We start from the raw sequence: 25,504 nt of genomic DNA, 5'->3' as shown, positions 1-25,504 counted from the left end.
ATTTGGTGGCAAAGCTCAGTGACTAGATTAAAAAAAAGAAAACTCAGTGGCTTAACTTGACTTCCTGTTTCATAAAATCTAAGAACTGAAAAAATATTATGATGATGGTGATAAACTTATAATACTTGTGTAACATTTCATCTAAGTTAGTTATACAAATTTAGTAGTAGAATGTGAATCTTATCAATATTTGTCACTTGCAGCAATAAAGAGTTCCCATTAAGATAAATCTTTTACAACATTTTTTCTATACATTTAACAATTTATTTGACTTCATGTTGGTTAAATTACTTTTCCATAATGCTCTTCCTCCTCCCCCCAAATATTTGGGTTAATAATGGAAGAATGTCAATATTTTGCAATTGTGTACTAGCAAGCACTTCAATTTTCAATCATTAACTTAAGTCGAAATTTCACAGAAGTTTAAAAATGAGCCCCAAGATTTATCTAGGTTAAAACGTTTTTAATGTTTTGTTTTCAATTTTCAGCCTACTTTCCTGAGTAAAAGTGTATGTGGATGACAGGAAAAGGAGAGAGGAAGAAAGATGTAATGGTTACAAAAAGAAGACTAGTCAAGCTTCAGTAACTTGATAAGCTATGTTGAAATATCTTTTTGTGTCTCTGGTCAAAGCTATTACTAAAACTAAGATTCATCTATAAAACAAACAAACAAAAAAGACCCCTCAGAAATTAGGCGTTATGCATTTCCTAGCTAAACTGCTGAAAATTAAATACATTTTCCTCCAGAGTTCCATCAGTTTGGAAAAAAACTCTCAAACAATGCTTTTAAATTTTACAAACTTTTTTTTGTACCATCTGTACCATTTTGCACCACAGCCATTATATCTGGTTCATCCTTCACAGAATACATTGCTTCAACAATATATTTTTCCAACTGAAGAATTTTGGGGCAGCACGATGCAACTATCTTGAAATGCATACCTGTTGGGTAGCCAAAAGGCTGTATCATATATCCCTCCCCCACCCCAATCACAAACTGTCTGAGGCATTTTTCTCTGATAAAGAAGACACACTGAATGAGGTATCATCAGGCTCCGGCGAGGCATGATTGAAATCCATCTCTTCTAATTCAGGAGGTAAATCTGACAGCAATGCCTAAGTCAGAAAAATCAATTGTTTTGAATTAGTATTTGGATATATCTTTCCAACTTTATAGTTGTGGTCCTTTCACATTGATTTATTCTTACAGATTTAAAGAAAGGAGCATTTCTCTCTCAGAACTTTATACAACATCTTTTCTAAGAGAAAAACTCATCATATACTATTAAGGAAGTAATAAAATATTAGATCTTGAGAGTGTGGATTATGTAGAGTGCAACCTACAAACAGGGAGTAAGGAGAGAAATGAGCAACTACTCTGAACCAAATGCTCTGAAGTGTCTGAGATAAGTGATTTTCATACCAGTTTTGATTGTTCAGTGATCACTGCTAGAGGACTTTAAAATTATATATAACTTATTAAAATACCCCTGCCCGGTTATACTGTCCATCACACTAAAACACAGCTCACAAGACTGTTTTGAACTTCAGTGGGAGAAATAATTAAGCAATTAGGGGAAAAGTTCAGCTATTCTATTTTAGATAAAATTTTAGCATTTTAAAAGTCCAAGTGATTTTTTTTTTCTTTCCTTAGGCTATGGTCAAGCATTCACAAAGGCTCTGCTGAACCAGTGAATTTGGCTGTGTAATGATGTTTCTAGAGGACTGCTCATCTCTCTTTTGGAGTAATTAGGATAAGGGAAGAGCCATGAACTAAGTTTTGTCATGGTGTAATTGTTCCATCTGGAGTTGCAGAACATGCATTCATACTAGAGAAATAAATAATCAAGTTTTATCTGGCTGGCAGTGCTGATGTGCATTTGACCATCAGAAATGGCAAACTAAATGAATGACTTGCTGCTCCCAATACTAAAAATAATGTAATGTATTTTGACAATTTTTAGACAACATTAGTTGTAGTGTTAGCTTTGGGTGCAATAGTAAAAAAAAAGACCCAGTGCAGGTTTGCTTCTACCCAAATAATGAACAGAAAGACAGGGCATGTTAGAGAACACGTTAAATCCACTGTTGAAATAAGACAGTACTCTCCTATTCTCTTTATTAAAAGAAGTGACAGTTGTAAATCCTATAGTTTTTTGTTTTAGAGAAAAGAGGTAAGATTAGAACTTTCTGTCAGGCTGCAAAAGGAAAGGCTAACTCCTGTCTGTACAAAAATTTATTTATTTTCTGCTATTAAATGGTTCATGAACTTCTTGGTGAAATTGAGAGTACTGTTTACAAAGCAGTCACCTAAAGGTGCTACATGCTTTCTAAGGTTTCTAGGTTGCAGTAATAGAGCACAGAACCATTTTCTTCTAGGTCAGTTGTTTACCACTAACCCAGTATAGTTCAACAAAGCCTTTGCTGACAATGGTTGATCATAGTTTATGAGAAATACATCACTGGATTTATTTCACTTTGCAAGTGCAAAGAAGCCATATTAAAGAGGGCAAAGTGTTCCAATGAACAAAGCCTAGCATACTGGAGAGTCATATAGGTGAGTAGACTTAACGACATTCAAATTGTAGCGGGGAGACCTTCAAATCAAAGAACACTACTATGTATTTCTTTGTCATTGCATTTAATGTAGTTGCCTGACAAAATCAGTACAGTATGAAATAGGAAAACTTTAATATCTGGGGCAGAACGAGGCACTACTAATGCATGGGGTCCATTTAAAAATATTCCTTTTCGATATCTTTCTGGATTGCAACACTGGCACCCTGAACAAATCTTCAGATTTTGTCAGTTGCTAGAACTGTCTTTTTCATAGACTAAAGTGAACACAATGAACTTGCTTCACTCCTGGTTCTCTACCAGTCAGAGTGTGACCTACTGCCATTCTTCCCAAGAGATTATAACATTTCCAAATAGAATATAATCACATAGTGAATTATCAAGGGAAAAAAGATCATAACTAATGACTTAGTACAGTGCTGACAACATTATTTTTATTTAAAAATCTCTATTGGTTTGGATAATCTAATATTCAGTCAGACATTATCATATATTTTCAAATCCTGGACTGTTTCATGGGGGCAAAATACTCTGTGGACCACTCATCTCACTCAACTTACCCAAATCAAGATTAACAGAAAAACAGATTTTTAAAATGAGAAACCAATGACACAATGATTCTCTTTTATTAGGCAGAATAAAAATCAAGTCCTTCCAGAAATAAACCTTTAAGCATTTCATAGAGTAAAGATCAGTAATTTAAGAGCTGACTTGGGTAACTTTTGTGTTGGTATCTTCTATATTTTTAGACTGTATTTGGAGATCCATTATACTCAATCTCAAGTACAAAAATCAGTATTTTGTATTTGGATGCTGATTATACAGGCTATGATTTTCAGTACAGTTTTTGTATAACTATCTCTTCCCCCTCCCCCAGCCAATGTTTTGTCCATATCTTAGTTCATCAGCCTTTTTTCAGAGGAAAAGTAGAAGAAAAAGGCAAAAGTAAAATGTACAATAGGTACTTTTCTTATTTTTTTTTGTAGTTCTGGGGGAAGGATAAAGCCAGGTTAGAATAAAAAAATAAAATGCAGCTTGTGTGCTATTGCTAGATATAAAAAGTCATAGACAACTGTGAATAAGCTGACCACACAACTCTGAAATACAAGCCATGCATGACTTTTAGGACTAGGACCACACTCCAAATTACTCCCATATTGAACCTAATTCTACTTTTCCTTTCTTTAATATTAATGTAATTAAAAATTACAGTTCTTTGGGGACCAAATTCAAGACTATCATTTTATTCATTTAAAATCTGTACTTTAGATTCCTAAAAAACAAATACATTTTCAATATGCCATGGAATATGCTTAGCTCACATAATAAACCAAAATGCTTAAATAAAACTGGCAAATATGACTGGTAACTACCATCTTGGGATGTCTGTGTGTGTACAGAATGGGGAGAGCACAATTCATGAAACTGGACACATAATGTACATGCTAGATTAAGCCTCATGAGTAAATTATAGCTTAAATTTTGTGGTTCAGTACTTTGATGAAATATATAAAGACATTTTCCTTATGAAAAGCAGGAGAATTCTGGGATGCTAAGACTAATCTTTTTCCTTGGAGATGACTGGAATAGGCTACATACGTCTTGCTTGGATATAAGGAATAAATGCTTGTACTCTAGCTGAATAGAAACCACTGAGACTGCTTCCTAATTAAGGCTTACCTGTGTAATATACTACTTACATTGAATTTCTCTGATAATCAGGAATCAACATGGTAGTCCACAACTCAGAGGCATATTTGGTATCATTTAGTATTAAATATAACATATTTAGTATTAAATATAACATTTAACATAATTCTATATTCTTTTTTTTTTTTTTAGGCTACCTGGTGGCTCAGATGGTTAAGAATGTGCCTGCAATGCAGAAGACCCGAGCTTGATCCCTGGGTTGGGAAAACCTCCTAAAGTAGGAAATGGCACCCCATTCCAATATTCTTGCCTGGGAAATCCCAAGGAGAGAGGAGCCTGGCAAGCTACAGTTTACAGGGTTGCAAAGAGTCAGACATGACTGAGTGACACTAACATATTCCTTTTTAGTAAGATTAATAAATTATTACACAAATTTTAACAGAAAAAGTGAGGCAGAAAATGTAATCTGGGAAGAATTTGCCAAAAAAAAAAATCCACAGTGACAAACAGAAGACATTTCATTTCATCTTTGGGGTAGTGGAATCAAACACTATAGTTAAATTGGGAAAAGTAAATGCTGCACTGTGGTTACAAAGAATTTCACAAAGCAATTTCAATTTTTTTAGTGATGTGCAACATATCATGAAATAGAAGGTATTCAAACACCTGTGAACTTTAGTAGGGGCTGGAAGGTAACTGAAATCCAGAAGAGAGGCAAATGCCTCACTTCTTTCATTCATAGGAAGTCCTAAAATATGTGCCTCTCCAGTTAGTGTAACCCCATCTTTACAACTGTTTTGAGAATTTCTTTAAAATTAATTAAATGAAATAATATGTACAAGATAGAGAATAGAGTCAATAATTATATTTTAAAAATGTAAAATGTTTTCCCTACTTGATACTGGCTTGGAATTAACAAAGTATGTTAATCATTTTGATTTTCCACTAAAGCAGCACACAAAATCTGAGTATTTATTCCCAAGAAAGCTATATTAACAAGTCAGGAGGTAACAAATCCTTCCTTGATGACAAGCAGGAATGAGGTATAAAAATGAAAAGAATATGAAGAACCCAAGTGTGACTTGCCACTTTTCAACATTATATGTTATAATTTACTATTCTCTTCTGTTGCTTACCTGTTGTTGTTCCTTATTGTCAGCTTTTATAGCTAGTATCAAGCTTCTTACAAATGTCTGAAGTTTAAAATTTTTTTGCTTCTGAATCTCTAACTCATTTTCAATGAATCTGACTTCTTCATTCTGAAGGAGAAAGCATCAAATAATAAATTACTCTGTGCAAACCTAGGACTACACATGTTTGATGCACAATAAAACTTTTAAAAAGCAATCAAATTATAGAGACAATAAAAAGATAAAAGTTTAGCATAAAGGATTCTAGAACACAGAAGTAAATTATCCTATTACTCAAAGGCTGCCTTTTAAGCAAATCACCAACAGAAAATAATCTGCAAGGTCAAAAATCCAATCAAATAAATTCCGGTAAGAGAAAAATCAAGAAGCAGTTCCCTTCTTGGAAAGACTCATCCTACATTAAACCTAATCAGCATTCAGATTAGGATTAAGAATAGATAGAGCCCAATTTACCTCAAGTAAAGAGCAATAGCAGATGCAGTAATGCTGGATGTATCATTCACAAAGTCAAACATTGAGAAGTAAAAAGGTTATTATTCTGTAACAAAGAGGGACTGAAATTTTTCATAAGACTATCAAATAGTTTGCTGAGCCCCCCACCCTTTTGTAAGAGTCTGTTATTCAGAAAATATCTCCAAATGTATAATGATTTGAAACTCAGTCTCTCTTCACTATTTTTCCTAGTTGTGTAGGAAAAGAAAAATAAACTAGGTTTGGGAGGATTTTAGTGCCAGACCTATTGATAATTGTGTAAACTAGGGCAGGACAATTAACCTGTGATTGTATATACTCATCAATAAAATGGATATAATACTAGTAATCATTGGCAATTCTAGATTGAGGGTTATAAGGGTCAAATAAGATAATGGCCATGAAATTGCTCTATATAGATTTACTATTTAAGCTACAGAAGTTAAGAACCTGTGATATTGGTGAAAGTGTGGACATATAGATCAATGGACATAATAGAGAGTTCAGAAATATATATTATATATTGCATTATATGTGTATATATATGTACACACACATGCAAATTTGGTTGTCTTTTGATTAAGATGCTGAGGTAATTCAATGCACAAAGAATAATCTTTCAACATTTCAAAAAAGAGTGGTTGAAAACTTGTAAATCCATACCCCCTTCAAAAAAGATTATCAAACCTTAACTCACATAATATACAAAATATAATGAGAAGTGGATAACAGACCTAAACATAAAACCAAAAACTATAAAACTTCTAGAGGAAAACTGAGGGAAAACTCTCTATGTCCTTGGGTTAGGCAAAAAATTTTCAATAAGACACAAAAATCATGAATTCATTAAAAAAAGAGAAATCCCACATCATTGCTTTTCAAAAGATACTATTAAGAAAATGAAAATACAAGCTATATATTAGGAGGAAAAATTTGTAAATCACAAATATGATAAAGGACTTGTATTCAGGATGCATAAAGAGCTCTTATAGAACAAATATAAGACCACCAACTGAATAAAAATCAGGTGAAATATTTGAACATACAATTTATCAAAGAAGATATGAGAGTGACCAATAAACACTTGAAAATGTTTCATATTGTTTGTCATAAAGGAAATGCAAATTAAAACCACAAAGAGATGCTACCACCAACATACTGTTATTGTTGATGTTCAATCACTCAGTCTTGTCTGACTCATTGTGACTCCATGGACTGCAGCATGCCAGGCTTCCCTGACCTTCATCATCTCCTGGAATTTGTTCAAAATCATGTCCTTTGAGTCAGGGATGCTATCCAACTATCTCATCCTCTGTCATCCCCTTTTCCTCCTGCCTTCAATCTTTCTGATCATGATCTCCCAGCATCAGGCCAAAGTATTGGAGCTTCAGCTTCAGCATCAGTCCTTCCAATGAATATTCAGGATTGATTTCCTTTAGGATTGACTGGTTTGATATCCTTGCTCTCCAAGGGACTCTCAAGAGTCTTCTCCAGCATCACAGTTCAACAGCATGAATTCTTCAGCATTCTTCTTTATGGTACAAATCTCACATCCATCCATGACTACTGAAAAAACTAAAGCTTTGACTAAACGGACCTTCATTGGCAAAGTGATGCCTCTGCTTTTTAATACCCTGTCTAGGATTGTTATAGCTTTTCTTCTAATGAGCAAGCATCTTTTATTTTCACGGCTTTAGTCACCATTTTAAGTAATTTTTGAGCTCAAGAAAATAAAGTCTGTCTCTGTTTCTCTTGTTTCCCAATCTATTTGCCATGAAGTGATGGGACCGGGTGCCATAATCTTAGTTTTTTGAATGTTGAGTTTTAAGCCAGCTTTTTCAGTCTCCTCTTTCAGCTTCATCAAGAGACTCTTTAGTTCCTCTTTGCTTTCTGCCTTTAGGGTGGTGTCATTTGCACATGCTATCTGCACTATTTCTCTTGGCAATCTTGATTCCAGTTGTGCTTCATTCAGCCCTGTATTTTGCATGATATAGTCTACATATAAGTTAAATAAGCAGAGTGATAATTACATCCTTGACATACTCCTTTCCTAATTTTGAACCAGTCCATTGTTCCATGTTCTGTTATATAAACTATTGCTTCTTTACATGCATACAGGTTTCTCAGGAGGCAGGTAAGGTGGTCTGGTATTCCCACCAACATACTACAATAGATTATGCTAAAGAGGCTGACAATAGCAAGTGCTGATGAGAAGAATGTGGAGCAATTAAAAGTCTCATATTTTGTTGGTGGGAGGGTAAAGCCATACAGCCACTTTGGGAAATGTCTTGCAGTTTCTTATAAAATTAAATATAGCCTTTCTTACCATTTGACTCAGCAATCCTACTCTTAAGTATTTACCCAAGGGATGTGAAAATGCATGTCTACAAAAAGACATACATGAATATTCATAGCGGCTTTATTTATAATAGCCCCAAACTAGATGTAACACAAATGTTCATCATCAGATGAATAATATATTGTGGTCATGCTTACACAGTTGTGTCCAATGTCAAAACTAAATGTATGAAAAGATGAATTTTATTATATGTAAATTATTATATCAAAAACATTATTAAAAATTATTAGCCAGCTAATAATTGAAAATAAGCTATGAGCATCCTCTGCAACTGGAGAATCTGTCTCAAAGAGAATAGCAGGAACTTTAACATCATTTGCTCAAAAAGCTGCAGAAAATATATTAAAAATTGTTAATTCCATGGGCATTCCTTTTACAATTGAGAGGATACAGTTGTATTAACCACATTCAATCTATGGACATGCTTACTGCATCAGTTATATCAATACAATTTAGAACTTATTTACCCTAATAAAACGGCTTCCTTTTCAGATCATTTAATATCAAGTGAATGATCTGCAAATGCTTCAAGCTAAATTCTTTATTTAAAGGCATTCTACAGTAATCTAAACTATAGGTAAGCATTATAATAAAATTTCACTTGTTCCTGCCATAATACATTTGACTAATTCTAAACATTTTATTTTATTAGTATTTATTGTCAGAACAACAGTATTAGCAAAGTACTGGTCAGGAAGTCTTTTTGAATACAGGAGATATCTATCTTCATTATCCCAGTGTCTCCTTTGAAAGCATAAGTCTATCTGAGCTACACTCACTGTTCACTAGAAACATTTAAAAAACAATTCACATTTGGAGAAGTCAGGAAGCGTCTTTTGTTATGCATACCTCTAATTTCTCCTCGAACTATTCCTCTTCCTTAGTATTTATGTAATGTTTTAAAACATAAATAGCTTTAAGATAATTTAATATTACAGACATTTTCTTCTTGGTGCTGTGATTTGCAAGCCTATTAAACACTTCCTATATTACAGGAAGTGATTTGTGTGGCCTTTTAAGATTTGCCTAAGTTAATGGTTTGAGAGGAAGTAGTAAGATAAACATCAGTCACTGATTTCACAAAATAAGACCTAGCTAATTTTTCTTATTAAAATCGTCCCTGTATTTCCATTAAGTATTGTCAATTATTCTCCAAGATGACTGTAGGAAGCACTCAAGGTTTCATATGGACCAGCACTTTGATCTTTCTTTGACAAAGGAGGCAAAAATATACAATGGAGAAAAGACAATCTCTTTAACAAGTGGTGTTGGGAAAACTAGACAATCACCCATAAAAAATGAAACTAGAACACTTTCTAACACCATATATAAAAATAAACGCAAAAAGGATTAAAGATCTAAATGTAAGATCAGAAACTATAAAACTCTTAGAGGAAAACATAGGCAGAACACTCTGACATAAATCGCAGCAAGATCCTCTATGATCCACCTTCCAGAATAATGGAAATAAAAACAAAAATAAACAAATGGGGCCTCAGTTCAGTTCAGTTCAGTCGCTCAGTCATGTCCGACTCTTTGCGACCCCATGAATCACAGCACGCCAGGCCTCCCTGTCCATCACCAACTCCCGGAGTTCACCCAAACTCATGTCCATTGAATCGATGATGCCACCCAGCCATCTCATCCTCTGTTGTTCCCTTCTCCTCCTGGCCCCAATCCCTCCCAGCATCAGAGTCTTTTCCAATGAGTCCACACTTCGCATGAGGTGGCCAAAGTACTGGAGTTTCAGCTGTAGCATCATTCCCTCCAAAGAAATCCCAGGGCTGGTCTCCTTCAGAATGGACTGGTTGGATCTCCTTGCAGTCCAAGGGACTCTCAAGAGTCTTCTCCAATACCACAGTTCCAAAGCATCAGTTGTTCAATGCTCAGCTTTCTTCACAGTCCTAATTAAACTTAAAAGCTTTTGCACCACTAAGGAAACTATAAGTAAGGTGAAAAGGCAGCCTTAAGAATGGGAGAAAATAATAGCAAATGAAGCAACTGACAAACAACTAATCTCAAAAATATACAAGCAACTCCTACAGCTCAATTCCAGAAAAATAAATGACCCAATCCAAAAATGGGCCAAAGAACTAAGTAGACATTTCTCCAAAGAAGACATACAGATGGCTAACAAACACATGAAAAGATGCTCAACATCACTCATTATCAGAGAAATGCAAATCAAAACCACTATGAGGTGCCATTTCACGCCAGTCAGAATGGCTGCGATCCAAAAGTCTACAAGCAATAAATTCTGGAGAGGGTGTGGAGAAAAGGGAACCCTCTTACACTGTTGGTGGGAATGCAAACTAGTACAGTCACTATGGAGAACAGGGTGGAGATTTCTTAAAAAACTGGAAATAGAACTGCCTTATGATCCAGCAATCCCACTGCTGTGCATACACATCGAGGAAACCAGAATTGAAAGAGACATGTGTACCCCAATGTTCATCGCAGCACTGTTTATAATAGCCAGGACATGGAAGCAACCTAGATGTCCATCAGCAGATGAATGGATAAGAAAGCAGTGGTATGTATACACAATGGAGTATTACTCAGCCATTAAAAAGAATGCTTTTGAATCAGTTCTAATGAGGTGGATGAAACTGGAGCCTATTATACAGAGAAGTAAGCCAAAAAGAAAAACACCAATACAGTATACTAACGCATATATATGGAATTTAAAAAGATGGTAAAAATAACCGTGTATACGAGACAGCAAAAGAGACACTGATGTATAGAACAGTCTTTTGGACTCTGTGGGAGATGGTGGGATGATTTGGGAGAATGACATTGAAACATGTATATCATATACGAAAAGAGTCACCAGTCCAGGTTCAACGCATGACACTGGATGCTTGGGGCTGGTGCACTGGGACGACCAGAGGGATGGTACGGAGAGGGAAGAGGGTTCAGGATGGGGAACACCTGTGGCAGATTCATGTTGATGTATGGCAAAACCAATACAATATTTTAAAGTTAAAAAATAAAATAAAATAAATTTAAAAAAAGAAAAAAAAAAGAATGGAAGAAAATAATAGCAAATGAAACAACTGACAAAGAATTAATCTAAAAAATATACAAGCAGCTCAATACCAGAAAAATAAACGACCCAATCAAAAAATGGGCCAAAGAACTAAACAGACATTTCACCAAAAAAGACATACAGATGGCTAACAAACACATGAAAAGATTCTCAACATCACTTATTATCAGAGAAATGCAAATCAAAACCACAATGAGAGGAGTGCAAAGATGGAGGAGGAATAGGATGGGGAGGCCACTTCCTCCCAAGAAAATTCATCAAAAGATCATTTGAACACTGAACAAATTCCACAAAGCAACTTCTGAAAGCTGGTGGAGGACATCAGGAACCCAGAAAGACAGCCCATTGTCTTCAAAAGGAGGTAAGACAAAATATAAGAGATAAAAAGAGAGACAAAAGAGTTAGGGATGGAGACCTTACCCAGGGAGGGAGTCTTAAAAGAGGAGAAGTTTCCAAACACCAGGAAACCCTCTCATGGGCAGGTCTGTGGGGAGTTTCAGAATCTCAGAGGGCAACATAACCGGGAGGAAAAAATAAATAAATAAAATCCACAGATTATGTGCCTAACCACAACTCCCAGTGAAGTAGCCCAGACACTCACATCCCCCACCAGCAAGTGGGGGCTGAACAGGGAGGTGTGGGCTGAATTGCTTAGGGTAAGGACCAGGCCTGAATGCCCTGAGGAAAGTCTGAGGGAGCTAATGTTGAGATAGCAACCCAAAATGTGGGATAGCCAGAGATGGAAAAAAAAAAGAAAGAATTTTCCCACAAAATGCTCTAACCTAAGTCACTGCTGGGCCCACTCACAGAACAAAGGATTGAGTGAATACCAGAGGAAAGCTAGCCAGCAGCGGACTGGCAGTGGACCAGCTCATCCCCCACCAGAGGCAAAGAGGCAGGCAGGTGAAGGTCAGAGCCAGAAGGCGAGGGGCAACCTTGACCCCAGAGGTGGCATCCTCTACCAAACTGTGAGCAGGCTCCCAGTTGCTAACCAAGTCTTCCTGGGATCCTTGATGCTTGACATCTGCCAGGAGGGTCGCAGCCAGAGATCAGCTCCCCAGAGGAGACACACAGCACACCTGAGATGGCGCTCCCGCTGCACATACAGGAAACTGAGCAGCTGGGATAGGGGAGGTGATAAGATTCACCGCTAAGCTGAGGAGTGTGCTCTTGCCAAGCACCTGGTCGCCTGAGCTGTTCGGACCTGGGAAGGGCACAAAAAGCAGGCCCAACCGAGTCTGTGCCCTTGTGGAGTACCGAGAACCTGAACCTGGGTGGCTTAAACCTGGGAAGTGCACACAACCCAGGGCCCACTTTAGGCAGTTCCCCTGCAGAGCAACCTGGAGCCTGAGCAGTATAGACCTGGAAAGCACACAGGTCATGAGCGGGGACAAACCCAGTGTGGCCCAGACACTGCAAGCACTCCCCACATATACCAGTGATATTTTTTTGCAGTGTTCCTCCCTCCCTGCAGCACAATTGAACAAGTGAGCCTAAATAAATGACCACTTTCGTTACCTTGTGTCAGGGTGGAAATTAGACACTGAAGAGGCGTGCAAACAGGGGAAGCCAAAATAAACAATGAAGAAGGAACTGTTTTGGAAGTGACAGGTACAACAGATTAAAACCCTGTAGTTAGCACTGACTACATTGGAAGGGGCCTATAGACCTTGAGAAGAAGTATAAGCTGGAACAAGGAACTATCTGAAACTGAACTGACCCCACACTGCCCTCAACAGCTCCAGAGAAATTCCTAGATATATTTTACTATTATCATTTTTAAATTTTTTTATTTTTAAGTTCTTTATTACACCTTTAATTTTCATTTTTATAATCTACTATTACCTTGCAAAAAAAGACCCTATTTTTAAAGCTAATTTCATATGTATATTTTTTATAATTTTTGTGAATTTTTTTTAATTTTTTTTTGAGAGTTTAAACTCTACTCTAGATTTTTAATATTTGCTTTTTGATATTTGTTATCAATTTTGTACCTTTAGGAAACCAATCTTCAATACTCATTTTTACATAGGAGTGTGATTACTGGCTTTATTTCTCTCTCCCCTTTTGATTCTCCTTTTTCTCCCCCAGGTAACCTCTATCTCCTCTGTCCCCCTTCTCTTCTCTACTTAATTCTGTGAATCTCTTTGGGTGTTCCAGGCTGTGGAGAACACTTAAGTAACTGCTCACTGGCTAAATTGGTCTTTCTCCTTTTGACTCCCCCTCCTCTCCTCCTGGTCACCTCTGTCTCCTTCCTCCCTCTTCTCTTCTCTTTGGAACTCCGTGAACCTCTCAGAGTGTTCCAGACTCCGGAGAGCAAATAGGGAATTGATTACTGGCTAGATTGCTCTCTCCCCTTTTGATTCCCCCTCTTCTCCTCCTGGTCACCTCTATCTCCCTCCTTCCACTTCTCTTCTCCATGTAACTCTTTGAACCTCTCTAGGTGTCACTTACTGTGGAGAATCGTTTCACCATTAACCTATATATTCTATCACTGGTGCTCTATGGATGGAGAAGTCTTGAGGCTACTGTAAGAACAAGACTGAAAGCAAGAGGCAGGAGAATTAAGCCCAAAACTTGAGAACATCAGAAAATGCCTGACTCCAGGGAACATTAATCAACAAGAGCTCATCCAAAAGTTTCCATACCTACACTGAAACCAAGCTCTACCCAAGAGCAAACAAATTTCAGAGCAAGACATGCCAAGCTAATTCTCCAACAACTCAGGAACATAATCCTGAGCCTTAAAACACAGGTGGCCAAAAGTCTCACCAAACCCATAGACACTTCAAAACTCACTACTGGACACTCCATTGCACTACAGAGAGAAGAGATCCAGCTCCACCCATCAGAACACTGACACAAGCTTCCCTAACCAGGAAACCTTGAAAACCACTCGTCCAACCCCATCAACAGGGAAGAACCTCTACAATAAAGAGGAATCACAAACTTCCAGGCTATAGAAAAGGGACACACAACACAGCAATCTAAACAAAATGAAAGGCAGAGACATATTCAGCAGGTAAAGGAACATGATAAATGTCCACCAAACCAAACAAAACAGCAGGAGATAGTCTATCTGAAAGAAAATTCAGAATAATGATAGTAAAAATGATCCAAAATCTTGAAAACAAAATGGAGTTACAGATAAATAATCTGGAGACAAAGATAGAGAAGATGCAAGAAAAAATTAACAAGGACCTGGAAGAAATATAAAAGAGTCAACCAATAATGAATAATTGTCAGGAGCTGCGTTAGGCATTACTGACAAAATGGAGGCACGGCCCCAACTCCCTCTCCTCATCTTGCAGGCATGGTCCCGGGATGAAGGAGTTAGGCCTTGTGATTCTGACTTATTCTTTCCTTTCTTCGGTTGAGTTGGCTCGAAAGAATGTTAAGGTGCTTTAGAGAAACATGAGAAAACACAAAGCCTTTTGCAGTTGTGCCCAGAAAATAATTTGTTCAAGGATCTTTACAAAGAATGTCCCAGGATGAGCATGTAGGCCGAAGCTTGAGGCCATGGGAAGGATTATTATCTGAGATCTGTTTGTGAAGGGAATGTTTATGGCAAAAGAAGTTTGCTGAGTTTAGGGTTAATTAAGAATAGCTAGAAGCCTTTTTAGGAGATAATGATCTTAAGATGCTAGGGGCAAACAGGATTTAGAAAGATAAGAAAGAAACTGAGGAATGTAGCATGAGTTACAATGTAATCACAAGTTAAGTACAGTAAATCAGGGTGGGGGAAACTAAAAACCTCTGACCTAATGCTTTTGTCAAAGTATAAAAGATAACCTGAAGCTTGAAATAAACATGTAGTCCCGTACTTCGAGTCAGAGGCTACATCAAGATGTAGTTCCATACTATGAGTCAGAGACTACATCATTGTCCTCTGATGTAGTACCGTACTATGAGTCAGAGGCTACATCATTGTCTGCCAACACTGTCCTTCTCTTCAGGTTGAATCCCTGGTTGCTGGAGCTGGACTCTGGCACATAATACAAAAACTGAGATCAAAAGTACTCGGGAGGGAACCAACAGTAGAGTAACAGAGGGAGAAGATAGGATAAGTGAGGTGGAAGATAGAATGGTGGAAATAAATGAAGCAGAGGGAAAAAAAAGAGAAAAAGAATTAAAAGAAATGAGGACAACCTCAGAGACCTCTGGAACAATGTTAAACGCCCCAACATTCAAATCATAGGAGTCCCAGAAGAAGAGACAAAAGGAAAGGCCATGAGAAAATACTTGAGGAGATAATAGTTGAAAACTTCCCTAAAATGGGGAAGGAAATATCCACCCAAGTCCAAGAAACCCAGAGAGCCACAAACAGGAAAATCTAAGGCAAAACACCCCAAGTTACATATTAATCAAATGAATGAAGATCAAACACAAAGAACAAATATTAAAAGCAGCAAGGGAAAAACAACAAATCACACTCAAGGGGATTCCCATATAGATAACAGCTGATCTTTCAATAGAAACTCTTCAAGGCAGAAGGGACTGGCAGGACATACTTAAAGTGTTGAAAGAGAAAAACCTACAAGCCAGATTAATGAACTCAGCAATGATCTCATTCAAATATGAAGCAGAAATCAAAAGCTTTACAGACAAGCAAAACCTGAGAGAATTCAGCACTCCCAAACTAGCTCTTCAACAAATGCTAAAGGATATTCTCTAGACAGGAAGCACAGAAAGTGTGCATAAACTTGAACCCAAAACAACAAAGTAAATGGCAACGGGATCATACTTATCAATAATTACCTTAAATGTAAGTGGGTTGAATGCCCCAACCAAAAGACAAAGACCGGTTGAATGGATACAGAAACAAGACCCCTATATATGTTGTCTACAAGAGACCCACCTCAAAACAAGGGACACATACAGACTGAAAGTGAAGGGCTGGAAAAATATATTTTACACAAATGGAGACCAAAGAAAGCAGGAGTAGCAATACTCATATCAGATATAATAGACTTTGAAATAAAGCCTGTGAAAAGAGACAAAGGACACTACATCATGATCAAAGGATCAATCCACAAAGAAGATATAACAGTTATAAATATATATGCACCCAACATAGGAGCACCACAATATGTAAGGCAAATGCTAACAAATATGAAAGGAAAAACTAACAGTAACACAATAATAATGGGAGAATTTAATACCCTACTCAAACCCATGGATAGATGAACCAAACAGAAAATTAGCAAGGAAACACAAACTTTAAATGATACAATGGACCAGATAGACCTAATTGATATCTATGGGATTTTTCACCCCAAAATAATGAATTTCACCTTTTTCTCAAGTCTACACGGAACCTTCTCCAGGATAGACCACATCCTGGGACATAAATCTACCCTTGGTAAATTAAAAAAATTGAAATCAGCTCAAGCATCTTTTCTGATCACAAAGCAGTGAGATTAGATGTCAACCACAGGGAAAAAAAAAAAACTATTAAAAATACAAACATATGGAAGCTAAAAAACATACATCTGAATAATCAACAAATCACAGAAGAAATAAAAAACAAATCAAAATATGCATAAAAATGAATGAAAATTAACACAGAACAACTTTCGGGATTCAGTAAAAGCAGTGCTAAGGGGAAGGTTCATAGCAATACAAGCCTACCTCAAGAAACAGGAGAGAAATCAAATAAATAACCTAACTGTACACCTAAAGCAACTAGAAAAAGAAGAATGAAGAACCCCAGGTTTAGTAGAAGGAAAGAAATCATAAATATTAGGGCAGAGATAAATATAAAAGAAACAAAGGAGACCATAGCAAAAATCAACAAAGCTAAAAGCTGGTTCTTTGAGAAGATAAATAAAATAGACAAACTGTTAGCCAGACTCATCAAGAAACAAAGGGAGAAGAATGTAATCAACAAAATTAGAAATGAAAATGGAGAGATCACAAAGACAACATAGAAATACAAAGGATCATAAGAGACTACTATCAGCAACTATATGCCACTAAAATGGACAACTTTGATGAAGTGGACAAATTCTTAGAAAGGATAACTTTCTAAAACTGAACCAGGAAGGAAAAGAAAATCTTAAGAGACCCATCACAAGCACAGAAATTGAAACTGTAATCAGAAATCTTCCAAAAAACAAAAGCCTAAGACCAGATTGCTTTACAGCTGAATTCTATCAAAAACTTAATTAAGAGCTAAAACCTATCCTACTCAAACTCTTCCAGAAAATTGCAGAGGAAGCTAAACTTCCAAACTCATTCTATGAGGTGACCATCACCCTAATACCAAAACCGGACAAAGATGCCACACAAAAAAGAAAACTACAGGCCAATATCACTGATGAACATAGATGCAAAAATTCTCAACAAAATTCTAGCAAACAGAATCCAACAACATATTAAGAAGATCATACATCATGACCAAGTGGGCTTTTTCCCAGGGATGCAAGGATTATTAAATATCACAAATCAATCAATGTGATACACTATATTAACAAATTAAATTATAAAAACCATATGATTATCTCATTAGATGCAGAGAAAGCCTTTGACAAAAATCAACATTCATTTATGATAAAAATCCCTTCAGATAGCAGACATAGAAAGAACATACCTCAATATAATAAAAGTCATATATGATAAACCCACAGCAAACATTATCCTCAATAGTGAAAAACTGAAAGTGTTTCCTGTAAGTCTGGAACAAGACAAGGATATCCACTCTCAGCACTACTATTCAACATAGTTTTGGAAATTTTAGCCACAGCCATCAGAGAAGAAAAAGAAGTAAATGGAATCCAGACTGCAAAAGAAATAAAACTCTGTTTGCAGTTGACATGATCCTCTACATAGAAAACCCTAAAGACTCCACCAGAAAATTACTAGAGCTAATCAATGAATATAGTAAAGTTTCAGGATATAAAATTAACACTCAAAAAACCATTGCATTCCTATACACTAACAATGAGAATACAGAAAGAGAAATTAAGGAAACAATTTCATTCAGCATTGCAACGAAAAGAATAAAATACTTAGGAATAAATCTAAAGAAATAAAAGTCTTGTATATATAAAACTATAAGAGTAATATTCCATGTTCATGGATTGGAAGAATCAATATAGTGAAAATGAGTATACCACCCAAAGCAATTTATTGATTCAATGCAATCCCTATCAAGCTACCAACAGTATGCAGATGACACCACCCTTATGGCAGAAAGTGAAGAGGAACTAAAAAGCCTCTTGATGAAAGTGAAAGTGGAGAGTGAAAAAGTTGGCTTAAAACTCAACATTCAGAAAACGAAGATCATGGCATCTGGTCTCATCACTTAATGGGAAATAGATGGGGAAACAGTGGAAACAGTGTCAGACTTTATTTGTTTGGGCTCCAAAATCACTGCAGATGGTGACTGCAGCCATGAAATTAAAAGATGCTTACTCCTTGGAAGGAAAGTTATGACCAACCTAGATAGCATATTCAAAAGCAGAGACATTACTTTGCCAACAAAGGTCCATCTAGTCAAGGCTATGGTTTTTTCTGTGGTCATGTATGGATGTGAGAGTTGGACTGTGAAGAAAGCTGAGCACTGCAGAATTGATGCTTTTGAACTGTAGTGTTGGAGAAGACTCTTGAGAGTCCCTTGGACTGCAAGGAGATCCAACCAGTCCATTCTAAAGAAGATCAGCCCTGGGATTTCTTTGGAAGGAATGATGCTAAAGCTGAAACTCCAGTACTTTGGCCACCTCATGCGAAGAGTTGACTCACTGGAAAAGACTCTGATGCTGGGAGGGATTGGGGGCAGGAGGAGAAGGGGACGACAGAGGATGAGATGGCTGGATGGCATCACTGACTCGATGGACGTGAGTCTGGGTGAACTCCATGAGTTGGTGATGGACAGGGAGGCCTGGCGTGCTGCGATTCATGGGGTCGCAAAGAGTCAGACACGACTGAGTGACTGAACTGAACTGAGAACAAATAATTTCACAATTTATATGGAAATATAAAAAACCTTGAATAGCAAAAGCAATCTTGAGAAAGAAGAGTGGAACTGGAGAATCAACCTGCAAGACTTCAGGCTGTACTGCAAAGCTACCGTCATCAAGACAGTATGGTACTGGCACAAAGACAGAAATATAGATCAATGGAACGAAATAGATAGCCCAGAGATAAATCCACACACCTATGGACACCTTATCTTTGACAAAGGAGGCAATAATATGCAATGGAGAAAAGACAATCTCTCCAACAAGTGGTGCTAGGAAAACTGGTCAACCACTTGTAAAAAATGAAACTAGAACACTTTTAACACCATACACAAAGATAAACTGAAAATGCATTAAAGATCTAAATGTAAGACCAGATCTAAACTACAAAACTCCTAGAGGTAAACATAGGCAAAACACCCTTTTACGTAAATCATAGCAGGATCCTCTATGAGCAACCTCCCAGAGTAATGGAAATGAAAGCAAAAATAAATAAATGGGACCTAATTAAACTTAAAAGTTTTTGCAAAAAGAAGGAAACTATAAGCAAGGTGAAAAGACAGCCTTCAGAATGGGAGAAAATATTATCAAATGAAGCAACTGACAAAGAATTAATCTCAAAAATATACATGCAGCTCCTGCAGCTCAATTCCAGAAAAATAAGAGACCCAATCAAAAAATTAGACCCAAAAGAACTACACAGTAGACCCAAAGAACTACACAAACATTTCTCCAGAGAAGACATACAGATGGCTAACAAACACACAAAAAGATGCTCAACATCACTCATTGTCAGATAAATGCAAATCAAAACCACAGTAAGGTACCATCTCACTCCAGTCAGAATGGCTGATATCAAAAATCTATAAACAATAAATTCTGGAGAGGTTGTGGAGAAAAAGGAACGCTCTTACACTGTTGATGGAAATGCAAACTAGTACAGCCACTATGGAGAACACTGTAGAGATTCCTTAAAAAACTGGAAATAGAAGTGCCATATGAACCATCAATCCCACTGCTGGACATACACACGGAGGAAACCAGAATTGAAAGAGACACGTGTACCCCAATGTTCATCGCAGCACTGTTTATAATAGACAGGACATGTAAGCAACCTAGATGTCCATCGGCAGATGAATGGATAAGAAAGCAGTGGTACATATACACAATGGAATATTACTCAGCTATTAAAAAGAATGCTTTTGAATCAGTTCTAATAAGGTGGATGAAACTGGAGCCTATTATACAGAGCGAAGTAAGTCAGAAAGAAAAATGGCAAAACAGTATACTAATGCATGTATATGGAATTTAGAAAGATGGTAATGATGACCCTATATGCAAGACAGCAAAAGAGACACAGATGTAAAGAACAGACTTTTGGACTCTGTGGGAGAAGGTGAGAGTGGGATGATTTGAGAGATTAGCATTGAAACATGTATATTATCATGTGAAATAGATCGCCAGTCCAGGTTCAATGCATGAGATAGGGTGCTCAGGGCTGGTGCACTGGGATGATCCTGAGTGAAGGGATGGGGAGGGAGGTGGGAGGGGTGTTCAGGATGGGGGACACATGAATACCCATGGCTGATTCATGTGAATGTATGGCAAAACCCACCACAATATTGTAAAGTAATTAGCCTACAATTAAATAAAAATTATATAAATAAACATTATAAAAACAGGAAAAAAAATACACGATGAGGTACCATCTCATTGAGAATGGCTATCATCACAAAGTCTACAAACAATAGATGCTGGAGAGGAAGGAGAAAAGGGAACCCTCTTACAATGTTGTTTGGAATGCAAACTAGTACAGCCACTATGGAGAACATTGTGGAGATTCCTTTAAAAAAAACTGGAAATAGAACTGCCATATGACCCAGCAATCCCACTGCTGGGCATACACACCAAGGAAACCAGAATTGGAAGAGACACATGTATCCCAATGTTCATTGCAGCACTGTTTAAAATAGCTAGGACATGGAAGCAACCTAGATGTCTATTGGCAGATGAATGGATAAGAAAGATGTGGTATGTATACACAATGGAATATTACTCAGCTATTAAAAAGAATGCTTTTGAATCAGTTCTAATGAGGCGGATGAAACTGGAGCCTATTATACAGAGTGAAGTAAGCCAGAAAGAGAAACACCAATACAGTATATAAACTCATATATAAGGAATTTAGAAAGATGTATTGATGACCCTATGTGAAAGACAGCAAAAAGACAAAGATGTAAAACACAGACTTTTGGACTTTGTGGGAGATGGTGAAGGTGGGACAGTATGAGAGTATAGCATTGAAACACGTGTATTACCAAATGCAAGATAGATGACCAGTGCAAGTTTGATGCATGAAGCAGGGCACTCAAAGCTGGTGCCCTTGTGCAAACCAGAGGGCTGGTGTGGGGTGGGAGGTGGGAGGAGGGTTCAGGATGGTGGGACACATGTACACCCATGACTGATTCATGTAGATGTATGGCAAAAAAACACCATGATATTGTCAAGTGATTAGCCTCCAATTAAAATAAATAAATTAATATTTTTAAAATGGCAGCTAAACCTGCGGTATTATGACATAGCTAATCATGCCTGAGAAACAGTTCATTCACTTGTCTCACAAGCATTTCAGATTAGTTAGAACTCCTAGTAATATGGATTCCTGGCAAATATCTAAATCAGAAGCTCCACTATGCCAATAATGAATATTGATGGTTGTATAGTAGTAATTTCCAAATGCAAAAATAAAACACTTGCATATTAAATGAACACTTGAGCAATAATGTTAAATATATTTCCAAAGAAAACTAATTTATTTTAGGAACTTGTTACTGGATCCTTATGACTTAGGCACTAGATCAGGTAACGTATACATGAATAAGATATGTATCTGACTTCAAGAAACTTATGGTGAATATATTCAAGAAATCAACAAAATGATTCTGAACCCTAAAGAAAGGAGGCTAGCATGTGTAAACAAAGAGAATAAAATGACGTTCTTTGAAGGAAGATCAAATTTCCAAACTTGTAAGGGTGTCTTAAATCACGTACTGAAATCAGCAAAGAGAACTGCTATATGAGGTTTCTCTTATAGTTATTTAGAATTAAAGTGACAAAATTCACTGATGAAGTGAACTGAAATATCTTGAATAATGATTATAGAGAGACATATTTTCTATATAGGTGCTAATTTTTAAGAGTTAAATAAAAGTTTGTATAGAATGATGATGTGTTTTAAAAGATATCTTAATAAGGGAGCAAAAAACCCCTTGTTTCTACAGCATTCACCAAAATGGAAAACACTGAATCTTTAAATGTCCTTTAGAATTCAATGAAAATGATAACTGATATTTCTGGACTGGATACTCTGGCTTGCTGATATCTTTAGCTTCAAACCTTTCAAGTGAGCTGGTACCCCAGCGGGAAAAGGTCCTGGAAAAAACCCTCTGAGTTCTGGGACCAGTCCTATCTGACCTGCTTGAGAGTACTGAGTAGAGTACACTTAATAGCTGTGCAACCTAGTCCTCTAATCTGTAGTTTCCATAGCCTGTGCCAAGTGATGGTTTGCAAAGCCATTTAAACCCTGAACTGGACATTTATAAATGTTATATGACCATGAAGGAGAGATAAGAATGATCTCTTGTACTTCAAAACCAACAACCTTATAATTATATTTGTTAAAATATAGTTTAAATACAGGATTATATTGTGTTTTTGGATCACTTAGAAAATAAATTTCAAAAAATCATTTCCTTCTGTGTTTACAATGTTCAATATTTTGAAGTCTGACATGTCATAAACAGTTGAAAAACAGAATCTGTTGAATTACATAGCTTTCAATTATAGTAAAACTGAAAAGGTTAATGACAGCTGCTGTCTTTCTGATTAAATGTTATCTTTTGTTAACATTTTAAGATTACTATTCTCTATGAAAAAAATGACTCTGGTCAAAATTTCAGAAGATCCCAAAGTTACCTAGTAAGATAGGACATGGATTAACAAAGGGACAACAATTAAACATCTATGAAAAACATATTGACATCTAGACTGATGGCTTACATCAAAAATTTTTAAAAAACAAAATTATGCATGGCATGCTGTCAAAGTAAGTCTTTCATTTTAATAACAAGTGACATTAAGAAAAGGTCATCTGTATTCATATTCATTCAGTATTTGCCATGGGGATTGTTTTTAAACTTCTTCTAAAACAGGTATATTATTATATTAAAAAAATCTTCAGAAATTGAAATTCAAGATAAAATTAGCAAGGAACACTAGAAAAAATATTCCCTTTATAATCATTTTAAAATGAACATGGGCTTTAAAAAAAGTATTGTCATAAATTTCACATTAACCACCACTATGCCTCATCTTGCAATGCAGCATCAGTACTTACTGCTGCTCAGCAAATTGTTCTTGAAGCCATAACCACTAAACTGACCAGCATTAATTAAAATACCCAGCACCATAATGGATATCCAGGTGCCTGAGAGAGTCAATGCAGAGCCCCAGGATGCTTAATTTACCGAATGGAAAATGGAAGTGAAAAAAGCTGGTACATAGATACTGTAAAAGTCTACCTCCTTTAATCAGTCAGTTCAGTTCAGTCGCTCAGTCATGTCTGAATCTTTCCAACCCCATGGACTGCAGCATGCCAGGCTTCCTGTCCATCACCAACCTCGTTTAATACCTTCTCTTAAAAAATTAAGGATCTGAAATTACTTTTACCTTATAATCCAAGAAAGAATTCACTTGCTCTACTTCAGAATTACTTATCATGTCACTTTCTTCATCATCAATAATTTCTATTTTCTGTAACACAAGTAGAGAAGTTTTCATAAATATATATCTTATTATCCCCATTGCACTCAATAATGTATAGAGCATATCATTCAATGTTCAGTTTTAACAATGGGGTTTTCTAGTCTAGTTTATCAAGAGTAAATTCTAACTGACTGGCTCCTCAGCTTTACACCTAGTATGTGTCTGAGCCACCTCCTTTAGTAATAGAAAATTATTGTAATATAATTTAAAATAGAAAAAACAGTTTCATAATATCCTTAAAAAAATAAGCAATCAAACTTTGATTAAATAGTGCCCTTCAGGAACAGGGAATTTGTTTTCTGTAAAGGTAGTCTAAAAATTTAATCGCCTGGCAGAACTTTCTTCTTTACACTTTCATATTTCTCTTTGCAACTTGTAATGCAAAATATCAACATATGACATGCATTGCAAAGTCAAATGTGTTTTTTTTTAATATCCACTTATTCACAGCACTCCATTAGTGAGATAATTGAAAGCAGACATTTATAATGTAATGGTGATGAGTATGGTGATTTGTTTCCTTCACTGGATAGTAAGTGAGAAGAGAGAAAGCAAGAACAAGAGAAACGCTAAACTGCCCTTCAGTTCAGTTGCTCAGTCATGTCCAACTATTTGCAACCCCGTGGACTGAAGCACACCAGGCTTCCCTGTCCATTACCAACTCCTGGAGCTTGCTCAAATTCATGTCCATCAAGTCAGTGATGCCATCCAAACATCTCCTCCTCTGTTGTACCCTTCTCATCCTGCCTTCAATCTTTCCCAGCATCAGGGTCTTTTCCAATGAGTCAATTCTTTTCATTAGGTGGCCAAAATATTGGAGAATCATCTTTAGCATCAGCCCTTCCAAAGAATATTCAGGATGGACTGATTTCCTTCAGAATTGACTGGTAAGACCTCCTTGCAGTCTAAAGGACTCTCAAGAGTCTTCTCCGACACCACAGTTCAAAGGCATCAATCCTTTGGCATTTAGCTTTCTTTATAGTCCAACTGTCACATCCATACATGACTACTGGAAAAACTATAGCTTTGACTAGACAGACCTTTGTCAGTAAAGTAATGTCTCTGATTTTTAATATACTATCTAATTTGGTCATAGCTTTTCTTCCAAGAAGTAAGTGTCTTTTAATTTCATGGCTACAGTCACCATGTGCAGTGATTTTGGAGCCCAAGAAAATAAAGTCTCTCACTGTTTCCATTATTTCCCCATCTATTTGCCATGAAGTGATGGGACCAGAAGCCAAGACCTGAGTTTTTTGAGCTTTAAGACAACTTTTTCACTCTCCACTTTCACTTTCATCAAGAAGTTCTTCTTCACTTTCTGCCATAAGAGTAGTGTTATCTGCATATCTGAGGTTATTTATATTTCTCCCAGCAATCTTGATTCCACCTTGTGCTTCATCCAGCCCAGCATTTCATATGATGTACTCTGCATATAAGCTAAATAAGCAGGGTGACAATATAC

General features: G+C 36.6%; 1 protein-coding gene across 1 annotated transcript in view; it reads right to left on the bottom strand.

Moving 5' to 3' along the window:
* Positions 1–370: 370 nt before the first annotated feature.
* Positions 371–25,504, bottom strand: part of HDX (highly divergent homeobox) — a 179,782-nt gene continuing 154,648 nt past the window's right edge. The window contains exons 6-8 of the mRNA XM_055563295.1: positions 23,947–24,030; positions 5,364–5,486; positions 371–1,116 (exon numbers count right to left, since the gene is read on the bottom strand). Coding sequence (XP_055419270.1) covers positions 991–1,116; positions 5,364–5,486; positions 23,947–24,030 — 333 coding nt within the window. The 3' untranslated portion in view covers positions 371–990. The remainder of the gene's footprint in view (positions 1,117–5,363; positions 5,487–23,946; positions 24,031–25,504) is intronic.

This window comes from Bubalus kerabau, chromosome X (assembly GCF_029407905.1).
Source record: "Bubalus kerabau isolate K-KA32 ecotype Philippines breed swamp buffalo chromosome X, PCC_UOA_SB_1v2, whole genome shotgun sequence".
NCBI lineage: Eukaryota > Metazoa > Chordata > Mammalia > Artiodactyla > Bovidae > Bubalus > Bubalus kerabau.
Note: the sequence above shows the minus strand (reverse complement) of the source record. Positions and strands in the feature narration are given on the sequence as shown.